This window comes from Pogona vitticeps, chromosome 1 (genome assembly GCF_051106095.1).
Source record: "Pogona vitticeps strain Pit_001003342236 chromosome 1, PviZW2.1, whole genome shotgun sequence".
In the NCBI taxonomy this organism is placed as follows: Eukaryota; Metazoa; Chordata; class Lepidosauria; order Squamata; family Agamidae; genus Pogona; species Pogona vitticeps.
Window position 1 is genome coordinate 67,646,177 of NC_135783.1, and position 19,216 is coordinate 67,665,392.

General features: G+C 42.2%; 1 protein-coding gene and 1 long non-coding RNA gene across 5 annotated transcripts in view; one reads left to right on the forward strand and one right to left on the reverse strand.

The window, feature by feature from the left end:
• Nucleotides 1-19,216, forward strand: part of PRKN (parkin RBR E3 ubiquitin protein ligase) — a 982,733-nt gene that overhangs the window by 335,170 nt on the left and 628,347 nt on the right. For all 4 annotated transcript variants that reach the window (XM_072994451.2, XM_078383207.1, XM_078383208.1 and 1 more), the window contains one exon: nt 9,326-9,444. In XM_072994451.2, the coding sequence (XP_072850552.2) occupies nt 9,326-9,444 (119 nt within the window). The remainder of the gene's footprint in view (nt 1-9,325; nt 9,445-19,216) is intronic.
• Nucleotides 1,928-9,069, reverse strand: LOC140705761 (uncharacterized). The gene is made up of 4 exons (XR_012085258.2): nt 8,789-9,069; nt 8,375-8,444; nt 3,937-3,960; nt 1,928-2,323 (listed from the first exon to the last, which is right to left on the reverse strand). It is a non-coding gene; the product is annotated as an uncharacterized LOC140705761 (long non-coding RNA).

The window sequence follows — 19,216 nt, forward strand, 5'->3', positions numbered from 1 at the left end:
AGTAGTAATTTCTTACAAGCCTATTTAGAAAATTTGTAAGGGCCCCAGAAGCACTTCTGGGGCTGAAACATGGTAAAATTGCATCCTGTACCATCAGAAGGCACTTGAGGATATTTTTTTTAAATGGGAGCTTCATGAGTGCTAGTAGGGAGCTTCTTTTTTTCAAAAGGAAGCCAGGCAGAGGTAGGCACGTGCTTAGCTTCCTGTTCAAAAGCTCTTCTAGGTTAGGCCATTTTTTAAAAAAGGTGAGCCTCATACAACATGAGACTGTTGTATGAGACTCCCAGAATAGAACATTCTGGGATTTGTAGTCCCCCACCCCCCCAAAAAAAATATTAATGGCACATCCCTAATAGAGATTTCATTGGAATTAATATTGTTTTTCCTCTTTTTAAATGGACTATGACATCATCCCTGATCTGCATACCTTTACAAGAATTTCCACTAGATCTTTAAGGAAATAATGTTATTATTTAAACAGACAGTAGAGATTTTACTTCCATTCCAGTGCAATGTAATTAATCCAGTCAAGAAAAAAATTGAATTTATTAATATAATGATTCTTTGACCATCATCTGCTATGGGCAAATTGATTCACCTAGGGATGTTTAACAGCCAAATTAGATTACTGGCCTCAGAGAGGATTGGTTTTGAACTCTTTAACTTAACAATAAAATCAAATTAGTTTCCTTAGCCACTTTAAAACTGATTTAAAAGCCTCCTAGAAGTTTGATGGCATGGAAATAACATCTTCATAATTTCTGAAAATCTTCTTGGTCAAGTCATAGCCCTTTTAGAAGTAAGCGAAAACTTCTCCATTCGTGAGGGATTTCCTATAAGATAATGTAGTTATCATTGCTCTGTAATTTATGATAAAATAATAAACAATAAAACACTGAAGGGGAAATTAGATGTTATATTATAATCACAGTGTGGCTATATGTAACAGAATCCCAATAATTTGTTCTCGTTTCCAAGCTTCCCATAGGAAGAGTTGCGGGGGAGGGGGGGGAAGAGAGGAAGAAAAGAAAGACCAGCTGGGTCTTTGTACAAACATGGTAGGTTTGAAATGGAAAGCCAATGATTCTCCTTAAGGAAGCTGTATAGGCAATTTCTTTGCCCTGGTTTCATTTTAAATCCTTTCCAACTCACAGTGAAGTTGAAAATATACATATGTGAAAGAAGAAGAAGAAAAGAGAGAGAATGTACTGTGCATTATGACTTTTCGCTTGGATTTTGTCAGTAGGTACATTGGCATGTCAAATACACATATTTTCATTCTAATGAAGGTGACAGGTGATACAGCACTGAATTAATATGGCAACTGGAAGTGCTTGAGCCACAATCTTCTTTCCTTTCTCCGTCTCCCCACTCCCGCTTTTGATTTCTATTTAGATGGGATTTTGTTGGATTCCCTTCCCTTGCCTACTCCTTGTTTAACCACCTTTGCCAGTGTCTCATTTGCCTGTCTGAGGCACTGCTATATTCGATAGCAGAACAATTTGAAACATCCTGATATGAGCAACCGTACATGGCAGAAACCAAATCAAAGCAATGTGGGCAGAATCATGACAAAATAGTAGCAGCCCCCTGTCGGCCAATTAAAATAAAATAAATTCCCACAGAAAAAAATGCTGGGTTTCCATATGCTTAGTTTTACATTATGCAGCGATCGGTAAATACTTCAGTTTTAAACACAGTATTAAGTGTGGTAGTTTTGCAGTGTAGTCAAGGCCTAGGATGTATTTTCCTACACTTTGCTCATATCAAATGTCTTATTAATTTGAGCACAAAGCTTGTACTACCAGACTTATTCAACAGAGGTGGTATTCTCTTCCTGGGGCTCCATGTTAAAAAGCACCTGTTACTTGTAGTAAAACTGTGGTTCTTTCATGACAATCCTGCATATGGTTGCCTACCAAAATGGCTGTCAATGTCCCAATGTGCAGCCTGAGATTGATTGCTTACTTAAAGACACAGGCACACACCAGAACTTTGAAATGAACCATAGCTTTATATGTACATGCATGTGCACGCATCCAACACCAGGGCTTGTGTATAAAAATAGGATACTACTTTTTAAATTGCCCATTGTTGTATTTGCAGATTTGAGCAGAATGATGGCAGTGCTGCCAAGTATTAATCGAAAACTCTATGAAAACAAATAAGGCTTGATTGAATGAGAGGAGACAAGGTTGGAAGGCTGATACTGCAGCAGTTCTAGTGATTGCTGGTGCCATGTTGTAATTATAATTTTCTGTATTAATACCACTTTGGCGCTGGTGTTGCATTTGAGACAGGTTTATTTTCATCTCTTTTTTCGCTGTGAAAACAAAGAGATTTAATCTCAATCAAGGCTGTTTGTGCAAAAAATTAATGCCGACAATTCTCAGGGAACAGGGACAGTTAATGTTAGATTAGGATTTGTGCAGCTTGGGTCATGTAGAACATTCATATTCTTTTAATTTATTCTGATTGCTTTTGTACTGCTTGAGTTTTTCCTCTGAAAAGAAGCCCCATGATTTTGCTGTGGAAGTGAGGGATTGCTCTCAATTCATCTGCATAAAGTGGTGCAGGGGTCACTGGAAATGTCCATTGACTCCTTTTTCCAAGAACTGAGTGTGCTCCCATTGTGCTCTCAACATCCATTAGGTTTGCTGTGAGATAAACAACTGGCAAGTGATTCCAGATGTCTGCAGAGGTCCTGCTTGTTTGCAGAGTTCATCTAGCTCTATTTCAGACATATTTCTGCTGTGTTAAGTTTAATGCTTGTGATTTCTTTTTAATAGTATTCATGAAAGAGACTGATAGTGCTGGGAGCTGCATTAACCACAGGGGTAGCCTGTTGGGTTTTGTGCAGGTTTTTATGAGGTACAGTAAATAGGAAGTGCTCTGCAGTTCTCACCTCCACTTTCCTTGTTGGTTTTTGTTGCATACACACACATGTGTATGCATGTGCACAGATAGACAATCAAACAGACATACAGACAAACACATACACACACTTCTGCATTATTTCCTTGTCATTCTACAGGTTGTTGGTAGTGTCAGTTAAACCTTACTGCTCAGTCAAATAGGTGCAATCTAGGGGGTGAAGTGGGCAGAAAAAAGTTTTGAAAAATAGATTTTGAATTATAATTAGAGATGGGCACAAACCACTGGTTCGCCAGTTTGTGTTGGTTTGGATTATGGCCCAACCAGTGTTACGTGGTTTGGCGCTTAGCCCCCTCCAGCAGAGTTCACTTAGAGGTACTACCCCAACTTTCCTGCCCTACATCCTCTGGTGGTTCATGCCCATCTCTAATTAAACAGTGGTGCCTCGACTTATGACCATAATCCATTCCAGAAGATGGACGTAACTCAAAATGGTTGTAAGTCGAAGCACCATTTCCCATAGGAATGCATTGAAATGCAATTAATCTGTTCCGGCCAAAGGAAAAAAAATCACACAAAAAATCACCGCAAGGCTCATTGGAAATGTGACTATTCCCTTCCGGCCAAAGGGGGGGGGGGGGAGAAAAGCAATCAAGTGTGCATGACCCATTGGAAATGCACAGAAAACAAACAGAGCAGATCAGAAATGTACAGAGAACAAAGGGGGCAGGTCGAAAATGCAGAGAAAACAAAGGGAAAAGCAAGGGAAGCTTGCAGGACCCATTGGAAAATGGAGGAAAACCCCCAAAAAGCAATCGACTCCCCCAAGACCCATCAAAAATGGGGGACAAAAGCCAAAACACAAATAACCCCCCAAGACCCATCGGAAATGGGGAAAAACACTCCAAAAAGCAACAACCCCCCAAGACCAATCAGAAATGGGGGGGGGGACCAAAAAATCCCCCATGACCCAGCACAGCACAGAAACATAAACCCCCAACTCAAACCCACACTGCAAAAACACCCAGAACAGTTTTTAAAAAGCAGAAAACATCACCTTACCTTACAAGGCAGTCCGAAGCCTCCCTGCAAAGACACACACAAACACTCACTCAGAAGCAGAAGCGAGGCAGTCCCAAGCCTCCTCCGACGCACACTTTCTAACTGCCGGGGCGAAAGAGCTACGAAGAAGCAGCCTCGTCGCCACCTACAGTTAGAAATTTGAATGTCCTGCCTTTTTTCCCTGCCTTTTTCTGATTGTAAGTGGAAGCTCCGGTCGCAAGTTGAAGCAAAATTTTGCGGCCGGAGCTGGTCGTAACTCGAAATGGTCATAGGTAGGGACGTTCGTAAGTCGAGGCACTACTGTAATTCAAAAAGGATATTTTCCCAAGCTCTGAAAAAACTCAGAAGAAATCCAACATGTATACTGTCAAGTGAGCTAATAGTGCAATCCAATGAACGTTTACACAAAATTAAACCCTGGTTTCCGCAATGTGGCTTACCCCCTTCTCACCCTGAGAGCAAAAACACGTATCTGAAAGAAGAAATGCAGAGGTTGCCACAAGAAATTACAACTAATTGATAAATTGTCGAGTGCACGACTGGTGTGCAGTTAGGTATGCAACTGATGTGTCTTTCAATGAGCTGTGGCAAATTCCACAATTGCTCTTGCATGCGGGTTGATACCACAAATTTTGCCAGCAACAGCAAAAAATAAAAATTAAAAATTAAAAAAAGGAACTGCGTGCTGGCTTTTCAGCACACCAGAAGTTGTTTCTACTCTACGGGTGTGGTTAGCTTCTCTGTTAATACACATTCTGGAATTTAGTAACAGTGACTCTGCATGAGAACTAACTAGTTTTTTAAAATCTGTAATGCCGCATGGGATGTATTTTTAATTTCTCCCAGTATTTGAGAAAAACCCTCCCCAAATTAGCAATCTTGGTGATCTTAAACAAAATGCATATGTTTTCTACACTTTAAACCATCTTCTCATTTCACTCTTCATTCCTTTTATTGGCATTAGTAAATGTAGCTTACACTCTGAGCTGCAGGTAAATTAATTACAGTAAATCTGATTTGGCTCACACAACAAGAGCTTACCCGTCAAATATTTAATGCCATCACGTTTTAAATTAGTCCAATAAATTGAAAAGCCTGCAACTTGTCAACTTTTCTGTTTCATTCTGTGTCTAGAGTTGAAAGATTGCCTTTTCATTAAGGAAGCACTAAATTAACATTTGGTACCTTGACAGCTTTCAGTGCACGCAGACGTGATCCTGGTATATGTATATTTTTTGAACTGTTAAATTAAACAAGGCCAACTTCCTCATTTTGGGAAACACCCCCATCTGGCAAGAAAGCACAAGTTTTAACCAATGAGGCTTTTTAGAAGATCAGGATTTGTAGAGACAAATCGGATCCCCTACAAGGCTCTTCCAAGATGACTTACTGAAGCAAGATAAGCTAGGTTCAAAACGTTTTTAGCTATACTGTATTTTAAAATTTTCTTGTCCAACTCTCTCCTTGTATAAGTAGAAAGCAACTTCATTATTCTTTGTAAGGGTGACACACGGTGACATACTGTGTCCTGGTCTTGTACAGTTTTTTTCTGTCCTCCTGAGAGCTAAAGTACATGATATGTTAAAGAAATTCTGTTAGTGCTAGTAGAGGCTTTATATATTTTTTATAATCTGCACATAGGTGGGGGCCAACATTTGGATGATTGAGAGTGTCCAGCTTCTCCCCGCCTCCCTCCATTGGTGGGGGTTAAAAGAGAAATTTCATTTAAGACACAGTATTCTAATTGTGGAATGATCTTTCAGGGAGATACAGCCAAAATTATTATTATTTTTCCTGTGGTGGAGAGGAATGTATTATGGCATGTTCTTTCATGGACACAAAGATCACTTCACCAAATGCAAGATAACATCCTCAGTTGTTTTCATTTAGGTTTTTTTAATACAACAAAAGGATGCCAGCTTTTGAACTTAAGCCATCCTGTTCTTCCTCCTTTATATTATTTCTCCTCTTGAAAACCTTTTCCATATATACCCATGACTGTGACTACAGTGGTACCTCAATTTATGAACTTAATCTGTAATGGAACAGTGTCCGTAACTTGAAACGTTCGTAAGTTGAAGCACCATTTCCCATAGGAATGCATTGAAAACCAATTAATCTGTTCCAGCTGAAGAAAAAAAATACCCCCCAAAAAAAACACTGCAAGCCCCATAGGAACGTGCTGCGGCTGCAAAAAAAAAAAAAAAAAGAAAAAAAAAGAAAGAAAAAAAAAGAAAAGAAACCAAAACAAAACCCGGGAGAGAAAGGGAGCCTCAAAGGCTGGCCGAAGTGAACGAGGCCGGGGCCAGAGACCGGGCCGGGACGCGCTTGCCTGCCTGCCTGCCTGCCCGCCTTCTCCTGCTCCTCTGGAGCTTCCCTCACTCCATTCAGCAGCCACAGCTTCCCCCCTGCTGCCCAGAGGGAAAAATAACCAAAATAAATAAAAAAATAAAAAGAGCATAGCAAGCCCAGTCAGAAGGTGCTCCGTTGCTGAGGTGTTAAGAAAAAAACCTCAAAAAACAGACACTGGAGCCACCACCTCTGTTGCTGAGGCTTAAGAAGGAAAAAAAAAACCCTTCTGTCCTTTGCTGACCGTAACATTTGCTGTATTTTTGTGGTGGGCTTGAATACTGTTTCTAGGTTGTGTTTTTTCCAAAAGTTTCCCCATGCGGTCCATGACCCCTTTGATGTATGGCAGAAATACTTTATTTGTGGGTGGCTGTGAAGGGGACAGAAGGGACCCCCTCACCACCGCAGGAGTATACCGGATACATTGCAGTTGTGGCCAGGTATATATTAGAACCACAAAATGAAGCATCCACACCAGAATCAAAGAACATGAGAGACGCTGCAGACTAAAACAACCAGAAAAATCTGCAGTAGCTGAACATGCCCTGAAACAAACTGGACATGAAATTCTATTTCAAAATACTTAAATACTGGACAACACCAGCAATCACTACGTCAGACTGCACAGGGAAGCCATTGAAATCCACAAGCACCAGCACAGTTTCAACAAAAAAGAGGAAAGTATGAAGCTCAACAAAACTTGGCTCCCAGCTCTCAAAAATACAGCGTGCAAAATGTAAACGACCTCTACCCAGCCACAAGGACAGGGGATCACTACACACAAAAGACCAGCTAATGACACCAACCACAGGAACAGATAATCTCTTCTCCTTAGCACACCCACAACAATACACACTAATCACCCATCTACAGAAAAAGACAAAAGCCTATCTCACAGCCATAAATACTGCACTCCCAAGCCAACAACACCAGAGCACAGGTTGCTGTCCTCTGAAGATGCCGGTCACAGAGACTGGCGAAACGTTAGGAAGAACAACCTTCAGAACACAGCCAAAGAGCTTGAAAAACCCAGAACAACCACTGACCATCTTAATTGATTATTTCAATTCAGTTCATATTTGAAATCAAAAATTAACAAAATTCACAACATGCAACTATGGGAGAAGGTGAAACTGACAAATATGCCCATCCATGAGTTCATTAATGAGTTGCCTCCTAGCCAAAGTCTTTAGGCAATGCAAAAACCAATAAACCTCACTTAATAACAGATTTCACAAAGAGCAAAAAAAAAAAAAGAAGAAGAACCACAACCCAGCATATTCAGTGATGAAGGTAAATAGCAAAGCAATATGGAAAATGGCACGTCCAAAAAGGCACCTTCAACGTTATTTTAAAAGCCGGTGCTTTTTAAAAATGTAACTACGTAGCGTACAAATATCAGCAAAGTGAACACTATGCAATACCTACTTAGAGTGATTTAAGGAGTCTCGAAAGCAAAGACTCAAAAAAGACAGAAAGCCACCCGGCAAACCTTGGTATACAGCAGTGCTTGGAGAAGGAATTCACATAATAATCTCAATCTCAGTGCCTCACAAAATAGACAGGAACATGCTCCATGTGTCAAGATGCTGTTTTAGCTGTGTGTGGATGCATGTATGAAGAGCCTGTGGCAAAGGATGGGTGTGAAGATTGCCTGGGTCCAGGGGGCCCTTCCAGAGACACTCAGCCACATTATTCTGTTTGGTCCAGAGTGGGTGAACCCAGGAGAGCGAGTTGTGATTAATAATAATAATTGCATGTTGTCAAAATCAATTCTGACTCTTCCCAGGGTTTTCTAGGTAGAGATACACAGAAGTGGTTTACCATTCTCTTCTTCTGGAGTTGCCCTGGGACTGTGCAGTTTGCCCAAGGTCACACAGGTTGTTTTTCCTCCCAGACAGCAGAGTGGGGAATCAAACTGCCAGTCTCTGGCTCTGCAGCCAGGTGTCTAAATCACTGAGCTATCCAGCCAGCTGAGGAAAACAATTTGGCACCTGCATCTCCCAACACCCCAGTCTTCCTGGACATGACAGTGCTTCAAGAGTGCCCAAAATCCACAGGTTTAAGTACTTTGAACTGGTACACTCACCTTACAAGGAAGAGTTGCTATCACACCCACAAAAGAACCAAAATTGCCTGTCGCCAATCAAAGACTGGAGCTGGAATTAATACCATACACCCTTTGAGTCAAAACCCCAAACAGTTGAAGATTTTAAAAATATATATTTTATTAAATAGAACAAAAAGGCAAAAGCATTGAAAAAGATTTTTTAAAAAAACACCACATTTGGCCCAAAACTAAGGCAATACTGTGCACCAAAAATAAGAAAGCTGTTCCACCTAAAACTCACATAGAAGTCATGATGCTTCTGAGGCATTCACAAAGTGCATCAGCAGGACATTAACTGAGCATAGCATCTCGTGAGAGTCAAGCTTAGCCAACCAAAGGAATTTCTGAGCCCCTTTTTGTACAGTAAACACCCCATTCTTCACCCTTCTTTACCTTGAACCACCATTTGGTCTTCAAGTTCCCTCAAATGTACATGGAGGTCAAGAGCACTTTCAGCCCGCACTCCCATGTAATCGTTTTCCCAGGTAGAATGGGAAACTGGCTAGATCTCATCCTGAAGGCCTCTTTCTCAGGAGATAAGCTGCAGGTGTTACCTCTCCTTGTTAACACATACTGAGCATTACAGCTCTTAGTTTATTTCCTCAGCACACACAAATGAGCCTGATTTCCGAAGATGGATTCCAGGCTCCACATTCCCTTTTTTTGTTTTGTTTTGTTTCTTCTCATGTGGTGTGGTGAATTGAGGAACTGGTAAACGTGCAAATGGTCACAAAACAAAAAAGGCATCTGTTTTCTATATACAGAAATGTGTAACTTAAATTGTTTTCTACTTCCTTGTAGTGAAATTTTTGAAAATGTCCTCTTTATTTGTTGTAGAGTTCTCATTTTACACACACATTCATAGTGTGAATATGATGGCATAATAAAATTGAGGTTTGTTTGTCTGTTTTTGACTTTTCTTCCTAACAGGTGCTTCTAGGTACAACAGTTTTTATGTTTTTTGCAAAGATTTCTGCCAAGCTGTGAAACCAGGAAAGCTTCGGGTCCGTTGCAGCACATGCAAGCAAGGGACGCTGACTCTATCCAGGGTAGGCAAAAATTTTCTCTCTTAAAAAAACAAAACATGTTGGCAATCTTGAAAGGAAGCCTGGTGGTTAACACAGTACAAAACTGCATTTTTGTGAATATAGTGGAATACAAAATACTGACTAACTTCTTGCTGACTGTCCACAGTGGAGGATCTTTGAATTGGAAGGAACCTTAACAAATATAAAACCATGCAAAGATAATGTTTTCTTTTATTTAATCGTACTGCTTTATTGGTTTACTCTGAATGAGTAACGGCCTGGGAATTGTCCCTTTAATCCTGTTGTTTTTAAAAACAATTTTTGGAACAACCTCTCAAAAGAATATTTTAAAAACTGATAGCATCCAGGAGATTCAGTTATTAGAGGTAGCTTTAAATAATTCTGTCTTTACCAGTTTTATAAAGATAAGAAGGGAAGGTGCCTGGTATACCTTTCATAGCATTTTGAGACTAGGGGCCAATTTAGAAGGCACAATTCCTTCTATTTGCCCTTTTGGCCTTATTTGGTGTGGCCACTTTTAACATGTATTGAGTGGAGTGGCTGGAACGGATCAATGATTTCTAGGAGAGATGTACTGACAGAAATCGAAGTCCTAAACTGTTATTCGGTACATTTGTTCTGTCCTGGTTAATAGTTGTTCAGTTTGTTGTAGTTTTGCATTTTGGCCTTTCTAAGGATATGTTTTATTGCATTGCATTTCTTCCAATTATGATTTGTACTCCATTGTTGTTGTTTTTCCTGAACTATTCAGAATACTCATATTTATCTTAAAAAGCTGATTAAAAATGCTTAAAAAATAACAACACCCCAGTGAGATGTACTTCGAAGTTTATATACATTGGATCTGGCAGCAAACAGGATGGGTTATGATTCAAATAAAAGCTTGTCTGACCTGCAGTAGATTTGTTCTCATGCATCGTGTTATAAAATCCTGGCAAACAGTATTGAACTATGTATGGAGGAGTGCCTTTACCTATGCACAAGAGTATAGACAAAAAGTTGCAAATCAGCTATTTCAATTTAGATTTTTAATGGCCAGAGTTCTCCCTATGTTTCCCACCTATTCCAAAAATAAATCTCACCCTAATGGAATGTGTTATGTACCAACAAATACATTCTCAGAACATGAATGTAGATTATATTTTATTATTGCTAAATCATCTGTCACATCTGTTGTTCACTTCATGAAAATATGTATTTCATGATAATTCAGTAACACACTACTGTTTAGAGAAAACAACAATTTTGATGTTGCCCTCATGTTTGAAATACATATTTTTGCAAGAGGAGAAAAGAAAACTGAACATGTTCAGTGTACTCAATCCTTTGTTTTGGAAATTGTGTAGATTCAAGGCAATGGCCCTATGTGTATACAAACATAGAAATAACCACTATGGCTAAAATCCTGTTGCTTAATGTAGTAAATCACCTGGCTCATTCAATCAGTGGAAATTACAGAGGAGTTGCCTCAGCAAATCCTCACTTATTCAATCTGCCTCTTCTAGTTGCAATTTACCACACTAAGCAATAGGATTTCAGCCATTATTTCAATGTGTCCTCCAAAGTAAGACCATCAGCCTTGAAAGGAGAGGTCCTGTGGCCCCAAATGCAAGGGTTACAGCTTGCAAGTGATACTGTTACATTTTTCTGCACCAGTCTTCTCCCAAGTTAGGGTAGTGGAGAATCCATTCCTATTCTGCTGCCCCTACAAATAAACATAATCCAAATTGGAGATGATTTCTCAGGTCCTGAAGTATAGTTGAGAATCAGAAACCGGAACATTTTTGCCTTCTATTGGTAATTAATTTGTTCTTTTCCATCTCTTAAATGTCCTTTCTTAATCACAGCGTAATGTGCAAGGCTAATAACAGGCTCTTAGAGGAGGGGATTCTGTCTACCAGCTTGTATAGAAATAGGCACAGGGTGCAACAACAGCATTTCCATTTGCAAGGTGTCAAAAACAAACAAACAAACTCATGGTTAATCTTACGATCTTCTTCTCTTATTCTCTGAACAAGGATTTGTAAACTTTAATTCTCCAATTTTCAGTCCCAGGTGCATGAACATATAGACTAAACAGAAGCCTATTTTGTTAATATCCCCATACTTTTAAATTCTGTTTCCTCCTGCTACCACATCTTTTCAATAACGCATGCCTCCCAGACTGAACAGAGTCCTTGTGAAGACCTTCCTTCAACCTATTCCTTGAGTGACCAGAAGAAACCTGTAGCATGTCTTCTTTGCTGTCCTGATGTGTATGGGATCACCACACTACTCATTTATTAGATATAGTAATTATAATAATAATGGTGTAAATAGACAATGTGATTGTGATGGTATTACTGTTCCTGTTGCATATCTCACTTTTTACCCACCAGGAATGACAAAGAAATCCACATTCTTTCTGTGGTGTGTGAGATTATTAGCAAAAACGCGTGTATATATTTAGTTTTATTTATTTATTTATTTATTTATTTATTTATTTTATTTCTATCCCGCCTATCTGATCGTATTAGACCATTCTAGGCGGCTTACAATAAAAAAAACAATCTAATTTTAAGACATTAGAGCTAAAACATAAATGAAGATAGAGAACAAAATAAAAGAAAAAGATCGTCAAGGGTTTTCTGTTGGGAAGGCCTGCCTATACATCAGTGTTTTTAGTTGTTTCTTAAAAATGCCCAGCGAGGGAGCCGCGTGAATCTCAGGGGGTAAGTTGTTCCAAAGGCAAGGAGCCACCGCCGAGAAGGCCCGATTTCTGGTCTTTTCCTTTCGGGCCTCTCTCGGCGTTAGGTTCCTCAGCCTCACCTCCTGGCTCGCGCGAGTGACACGGGTAGATCTTGGTGGGAGAAGGCGTTCCACCAAGTATCGAGGTCCTAAACCGTTTAGGGCTTTATAGGTAAGCATTAACACTTTGAAATCGATGCAGAATCAGATGGGCAGCCAATGCAATGCGGCCAGAGTGGGTGAGATATGTTGGTATCTTCTCAGTCCACTGAGTAGTCTGGCCACCGCATTCTGCACCACCTGTAGTTTCCGCAGCACTCTCAAAGGTAGACCCACGTAGAGCGCATTACAGTGGTCTAATCTTGAGACTACAAGCGCATGCACCAGAGTGGTGAGAGACCCCACATCAAGGTAGGGTTGCAGCTGGGCTATCCGCCTAAGATGGAAAAAAGCGGAGCGGACCACGGACGCCACCTGGGTCTCCATAGTGAGCGCCGGGTCCAGATGGATCCCCAAGCTGCGGACCCCATCCCCGGCGGGCAGAGTCACCCCCCCAAAAATGAGGGAGTTTCCCATATCGCCAGATGTGGGGGCGCCCACCCTCAGTACCTCCATCTTGTCCGGGTTCAGCCTCAGCCCGTTCTCCTGCATCCATTCCTGTACAGCCTCCAGGCAACGCCGAAGGGACAGAACGGCATCTCCTGCAGTTGGAAAAAAGGAGATGTAGAGCTGTGTGTCATCCGCATATTGATGGCACTGTGCTCCACATCTCCTGATGACCCCTCCCAGCGGCCTCATATAGATGTTAAACAGCATTGGGGAGATGATCGACCCCTGTGGGACCCCGCAATTGAGGCTCCACGGGGCCGAGACATTCTCCCCAAGCTGTACTCTCTGGGGACGGTCCTCCAAGAAGGAACGGAGCCAGGCGAAAGCCCGGCCACCTATCCCCAACTCGGCGAGCCTCCCCAGGAGGATACCGTGGTCAATAGTATCAAAGGCCGCTGAGATATCGAGGAGGACCAGCAGAGACACTTTGCCCCTGTTTCCTATTAATAGGGGGGAAATTGCAAGCAGCACATTTCCCCCCTTTTGAGCTATATTTAAATAAGTGCACACAGTTCAAAATGAGTGAATCTTCTTTGGACAAACAATAAAATCAAAACTGAGAGATTTTCACATCCCTAATCTCCCCCGCCCCCGGTGCAAGCACACAAAGGAGATCAGAAGCTTCCATTTTCAGTTGAGACAGACCACAGTCAGTTTGCCATCCAAACCCGGAGTTGACATTACTCCTAACAGTAAGTAATAAAATTAATTGTTTTCATAAACAACAGCTTTACATTGGCTTGTTTCAAAGAACCATACAAAAACAACCACAATTTGTCCAGGTTTGGAAAACAAAGGGAAGCTGCACTTGGAAAAGAAGGGGTAACTTCTAAACTCCTAAATGTGGTTACAGAGGAGGAGGGAAGAAGGGTGAGAAAGTGAGCTCAAGGCGCACTGAAGGTTATTCTACTTAGCCAGTCTCTGGTTTGGTATTACGTTCAAGCAAGACCATTTTCAAAATGTGGCAGCACAAATGCACACACACTAGTGGGTTCTTCTCTGCAAGGCTGCCTTCTGTGCTTTTCCTTCTAGCACAAAGAATATTTATTCTGGACTATGCCAATGTAAGTATTAGCAAATTGTTTTCTGATTTAATTCAGTGGAAGCCGTACAAACACAGAAGCCATATTTCAGGTATGTACATACAGCTAAAACAGAAAGATGCAGTGCACATTGATTTTCTGTTCTTCTCATAGTTTTCATTGACTGTTTCAACTTTTGTATACATTTCAGTAATTAGATGGTTCCACAACATCCAATACATCTATGGATTTACTGCACTCCTTGTTATTGGTCTCTGCTCTTGCTTGAAACAATCAACTCAGCAGTTTTACAATTTGAATATTGGCTTAATTTACTTTTGAAATTGGCATCTGCTTCTCTTTTTTTCCTATTTATGGTGAAACTGATTGTACTATGTGTAAGTATTTCTTCACAAGAAAGCAGCCTCTACTGTTATGGTCAAAATCCTGTTGCTCAGCCTAGTTAATCACATTAGAGTAGGCCATGGGATCAGTGAGGATTTAGTGAGTCAACTCTTCCATAAGTTCCCTCGATTCAAGTGGAACTACTCTAACTGCAGTTTAGCATAGTGAATTGCTACGAGACTTATTTGAATCAGTGGAGCTTTTAGAGAAGGTGACTCACCAAATCTCCACTAATTCAGTGGACCTTTGTTGTTGTTTAGTCATTAAGTCATGTCCGACTCTTCGTGACCCCATGGACCAGAGCACACCAGGCCCTCCTGTCTTTCACTGCCTCCTGGAGTTGGGTCAAATTCATGTTGGTAGCTTCGGTGACACTGTCCAACCATCTCATCCTCTGTTGTCCCCTTCTCCTCTTGCCTTCACACTTTTCCAACAACAGGGTCTTTTCCAGGGAGTCTTCTCTTCTCATGAGATGGCCAAAGTATTGGAGCCTCAGCTTCAGGATCTGTCCTTCCAGTGAGCACTCAGGGTTGATTTCTTTCAAAATGAATAGGTTTGTTCTCTTTACAGTTCTCTTTACACTCCAGCATCAATTTTTCGGCAGTCTACCTTCTTTATGGTCCAGCTCTCATTTCTATACATCACTACTGGAAAAGCCATAGCTTTGACTATGCAGACCTTTGTTGACAAGGTGATGCCTTTGCTTTTTAAGATGCTGTCTAGATTTGTCATTGCTTTCCTCCCAAGAAGCAAGTGTCTTTTAATTTCATGGCTGCTGTCACCATCTGCATTTATAATGGAGCCCAAGAAAGTAATATCTATCACTGCCTCCACATCTTCGCCTCCTATTTGCCATGAGGTGATGGGACCAGTGGCCATGATCTTGGTTTTTTTGATGTTAAGCTTCAGACCATTTTTGCGCTCTCCTCTTTCACCCTCAGTAAGAGGTTCTTTAATTCCTCCTCAATTTCTACCATCAGAGTGGTATCATCTGCGTATCTGAGGTTGTTGATATTTCTTCCGACAATCTTAATTCCAGCTTGAGATTCATCCAGTCCTGCCTTTCGCATGATGTATTCTGCATATAGGTTAAATAAGCAGGGAGATAATATACAGTGGTGCCCCGCACAGCAAGGTTAATCCGTTCCGGATTAACCTTCGCTGTGGGCAACATTGCACTACGGGACACAAAAAGGCATTGGAACGCATTAAACAGCGTTTAATGCGTTCCAATGCCATAGAATACTCACCGTTGTGCGATGTTTCCCAGGGACCGGCAGCCATTTTCGCGCCCTCCCCTCGCACAATGAGGGTGCCAAAATGGCTGCCATCAGCTGTCCGGCGGGTCCAAAATGGCCGCCAGAACAGCCGAAAGGGGGCGGGACGCAGCGTTTTCGCGCCCTTGCTTACCAAGGGCGCGAAAACGCTGCGCCCCGGCCCCTTTCGGCTGTTCCGGTGGCCATTTTGAAGCCGCAGAACAGCTGATCGGCGAGTCGCAAAGCGAAGGTCGGTAAGCGAGCAGCTTACCGACCTTCGTTCTGCGATTTCCCGCCTATACGGGCACCGTTTTGCGATCGCATTTGTGATCGCAAAAACGGCCTCATAGAGCGAATTCATCACTCTACGAGGCGCCCGTTGTGCGAGGCACCACTGTACAGCCTTGTCGTACTCCTTTCCCAATTTTGAACCAATCAGTTGTTCCATATCCAATTCTGACTGTTGCTTCCTGTCCTACATGGGCCTACTCTAGTGTTATTTACTACACCAAGCAAGAGGATTTTCTCCATTCTTTTGTCTCCTCATACATTCTAATGTTGCTCTACTCTTCATTGGCTTTAAACTCTAGGTAGAGATACTGATCTCCCAATTTTGGTGGGAAGGGGGAGTTGACTGTCAGGAGGAAGGCAGGATTCACAGTAATGATCCTCCTCTTGAATCTTATATGCAAGGTTAAAGTGAAAAAAAGTAGCTTATTCTAATATAATTCAATGTGGTTACCGTATATGCCGGCGTACAAGATGACTTTTTGGCCCAAAAAACATGCCTCCAAGTGGGGGGGTCGTCTTGTATGCCGGGTGCACTTCATTTGGGCCAGGAAGGAGCCACTGCTGCCGCCGTTGAGTGAGTGATGCAGGGCCGCGCTGGCCGGGGAGGAAGGCAGGCAGGCAGGCAGTTGGTCTGGATGGAGGGAGGGAAGCACAGCCTGCCATGCCTGAGCGGCCAGAGCCCACCACCAGAGCCCACCACCACGCCGCTGAGCCAGTGGCACGCTCGCCCGCCCGCCCGCCACACACCGGTTTCCCTTTTCCTCCTCCTCCTCCTCCTCCTGCCACCACCCGCTCAGCCTCTTGCCCTCTTCCTCGCCCTCAGCCAGAGCCTGCCACTGGGCTGCCCGCCGCCCCTTACCGCTGAGCCAGCTGTGTGCTCACTCGCCCGCCCGCCACCCGCCCATTTCCCTTTTCTTCCTCCTCCTCCTGCTGCCGCCCGCTCAGCCTCTTGCCCTCTTCCTTGCCCTCGGCCAGAGCCCGCCACTGGGCTGCCCACCGCCCCGCGCCGCTGAGCCAGCTGCGTGCTTACCCACCCACCACCTGCCTGTTTCCCCTCTTCCTCCTCTTCCTCCTCCTGCCACCACCAACTCAGCCTCTTGCCCTCTTCCTCGCCCTCGGCCAGAGCCCGCCACTGGGCTGCTCGCCACCTTGTGCCGCTGAGCCAGCGGTGCACTCACTCGCCCGCCACCTGCCCGTTTCCCCTCTTCCTCCTCCTCCTCCTCCTCCTGCCGCCGCCTGCTCAGCCTCTTGCCCACTTCCTCGCCTCCCGCTGCTGAGCCAGCTCGCTCGCCTGCCACCCCCGCTTCCCCTCTTTCTCCTCCTCCTCCTGCCTCCACCTGCCCAGGCTCTTCCTGTTGGGGGGGGTCATCTTATATGGCCGGTCGCCTTGTACGCCAGCAAATACGGTACTTATATCTCACAAATAGAGAGCAAGTGTGGCGAGACTGCTTTCATAGATAATGTTTGTAAAGCCAATAGAATGCAGTGAGGCAGTCCTCTTTCTTTTACTCTCTTTGACAGTTTGCATATTAAAATATGGGCCACCTTCTTCATTAGAGGGTAGGGCTAATAGTGGCATCTAGCATTTCAGTTTGCAATGCACCTTTTCTTGCTGTTACCTGGCAGTGAGAAATCTCACAGGGTTTGAAAATTCCTTGTCAAGGGGTCTTGTTTACTACATTGATGAACAAAGAATTTAGCAGGTATTCCTTGTTGGATATATTGCACTCTACATATGATGAGGTAGATTTGTTGGATATATTACAATCTACATTTGAGAGGTTTTGGCTGGAAGAGATCTGCAGTTCATGCCAATCAATCCAGTAACAGCCAATAATTCCCTCTCTACCTCAGAATATTTTTCCTGCCTTTTTCTAGTCAGGGTTCTCTCAGTGTTAACAATGGAATCTCAAGACTGTTAGAGTGAAGTGTTCTGTCACCTGTGAAACCTGTAAAGAAGCTAATTAAACAGTTAAGCTCAGTGATGTGAGAAGTTAATATTGTCTAAACAATATGATGTTTAGCTTTTTATCTATGAAGAACTGTAGATAAATAGAAACATTTTATTTATTCCCATTACCAGAGTCTCTGGGTGAATTATTGAAGCTACGAGTGACAGTTGAGGTAAATTAACAAATAAGCGGTGATCTACTGAGGGAGACTTGAAGTCAATCTGCTCTGTAGGTTCTTGACTGAAACAGTTTTATCTGCTGCATAATTAGAGGAAGTTTTATTTAAATTTAATTTAAGCCATACTCACTTCTTCATACACTTTGCCCGCAAAAAGAATTTAGCAGGTACGTATTCTTTACCTTACTACTGGCATATCACGGGCAACATATCTTTTTCAAGCCACATTGAAACTTGGGCTTGGGTCCCAGCTATTGGAAGGACCACATCTCCCTTTATGAGCTTGCCTGGGTGCTAAGATCCAGGGGAGCCCTCTCTCTTGTTCCCACCACCCTCACAGTTACATTTGGTGGGGACACTGAAGAGGGCCTTCTCTGTTGTTACTCCCAGACTATGGAACTCCCTCTTACCAGAAGCCAAGCTGGCCTTATCCTTCCGCAAGCAGATGAAGGCCTTTCTCTTCAGGCAGACTTTCCCTTAATGACTGGCTGTGTGCAAGAAGTTTTAAAATGGGATACTTTGCAGTTTGTTGCTTCTAATTCTGTTTTAGAAATGTTTTTACCTAACATTTTCAATGCAGTGTTATTAATTCATTTTAAATATTTGAATAATTTACTGTTGTTAGCTTTTAATATTGTGTTTTTAATTATGTAAGCCACTTTGGGTCCTTTTTTAGGAGAAAGGCATGGTAAAAATATATTAAATAAATAAATTCACCCTCAAGTGAAAAGCACAGGTTCATATTGTGCTAAAGAATAAGTGTTACTCCTCAAATTTGTAATGTTAGGCTAGAGCACTGCATTTAGCTGTATCACATACTTAGTGCCATTTTGCTTTCCTCTTTTACGTATTTGGCAAGCAAGGGACTTAAATGCACACAAATAGAAAGGCAGGGTCTTCCTCTCACCTTCATGTTTTTTGCAGCCACACATGTTTCTTACTAGCTGCTCTCTTCCATGAGTGACATTGCACAACAGAGTCTATAAGCCAGTATTCGTTTCAGTAGCATTCTCTTTTGTTGTCATGAAAGTAAAAAACCTGTGAAGGATCCACATAGAATGTCGGGCAGAATTAACTTGCTTAGTCAAGTTAATCCTTTTTGGGTTTGTAAGCTGGCAATGGACAACTTAATTGAATTGAACTTTATGAACATGCTCTCTTTCTGGCATGGAGACTGACATTTTAAACATTCATGAGAATCCTTAGTCTAAAACCTTCTTTAGCTGTCATGCTTATTTGCATATTATTATTTTAAGAGATGTTGGGACTGAATTCAATGTTTATAGCACTGTAGCAAAGCTAAGAAAACTTTCATTCACTTACTCAAATTCA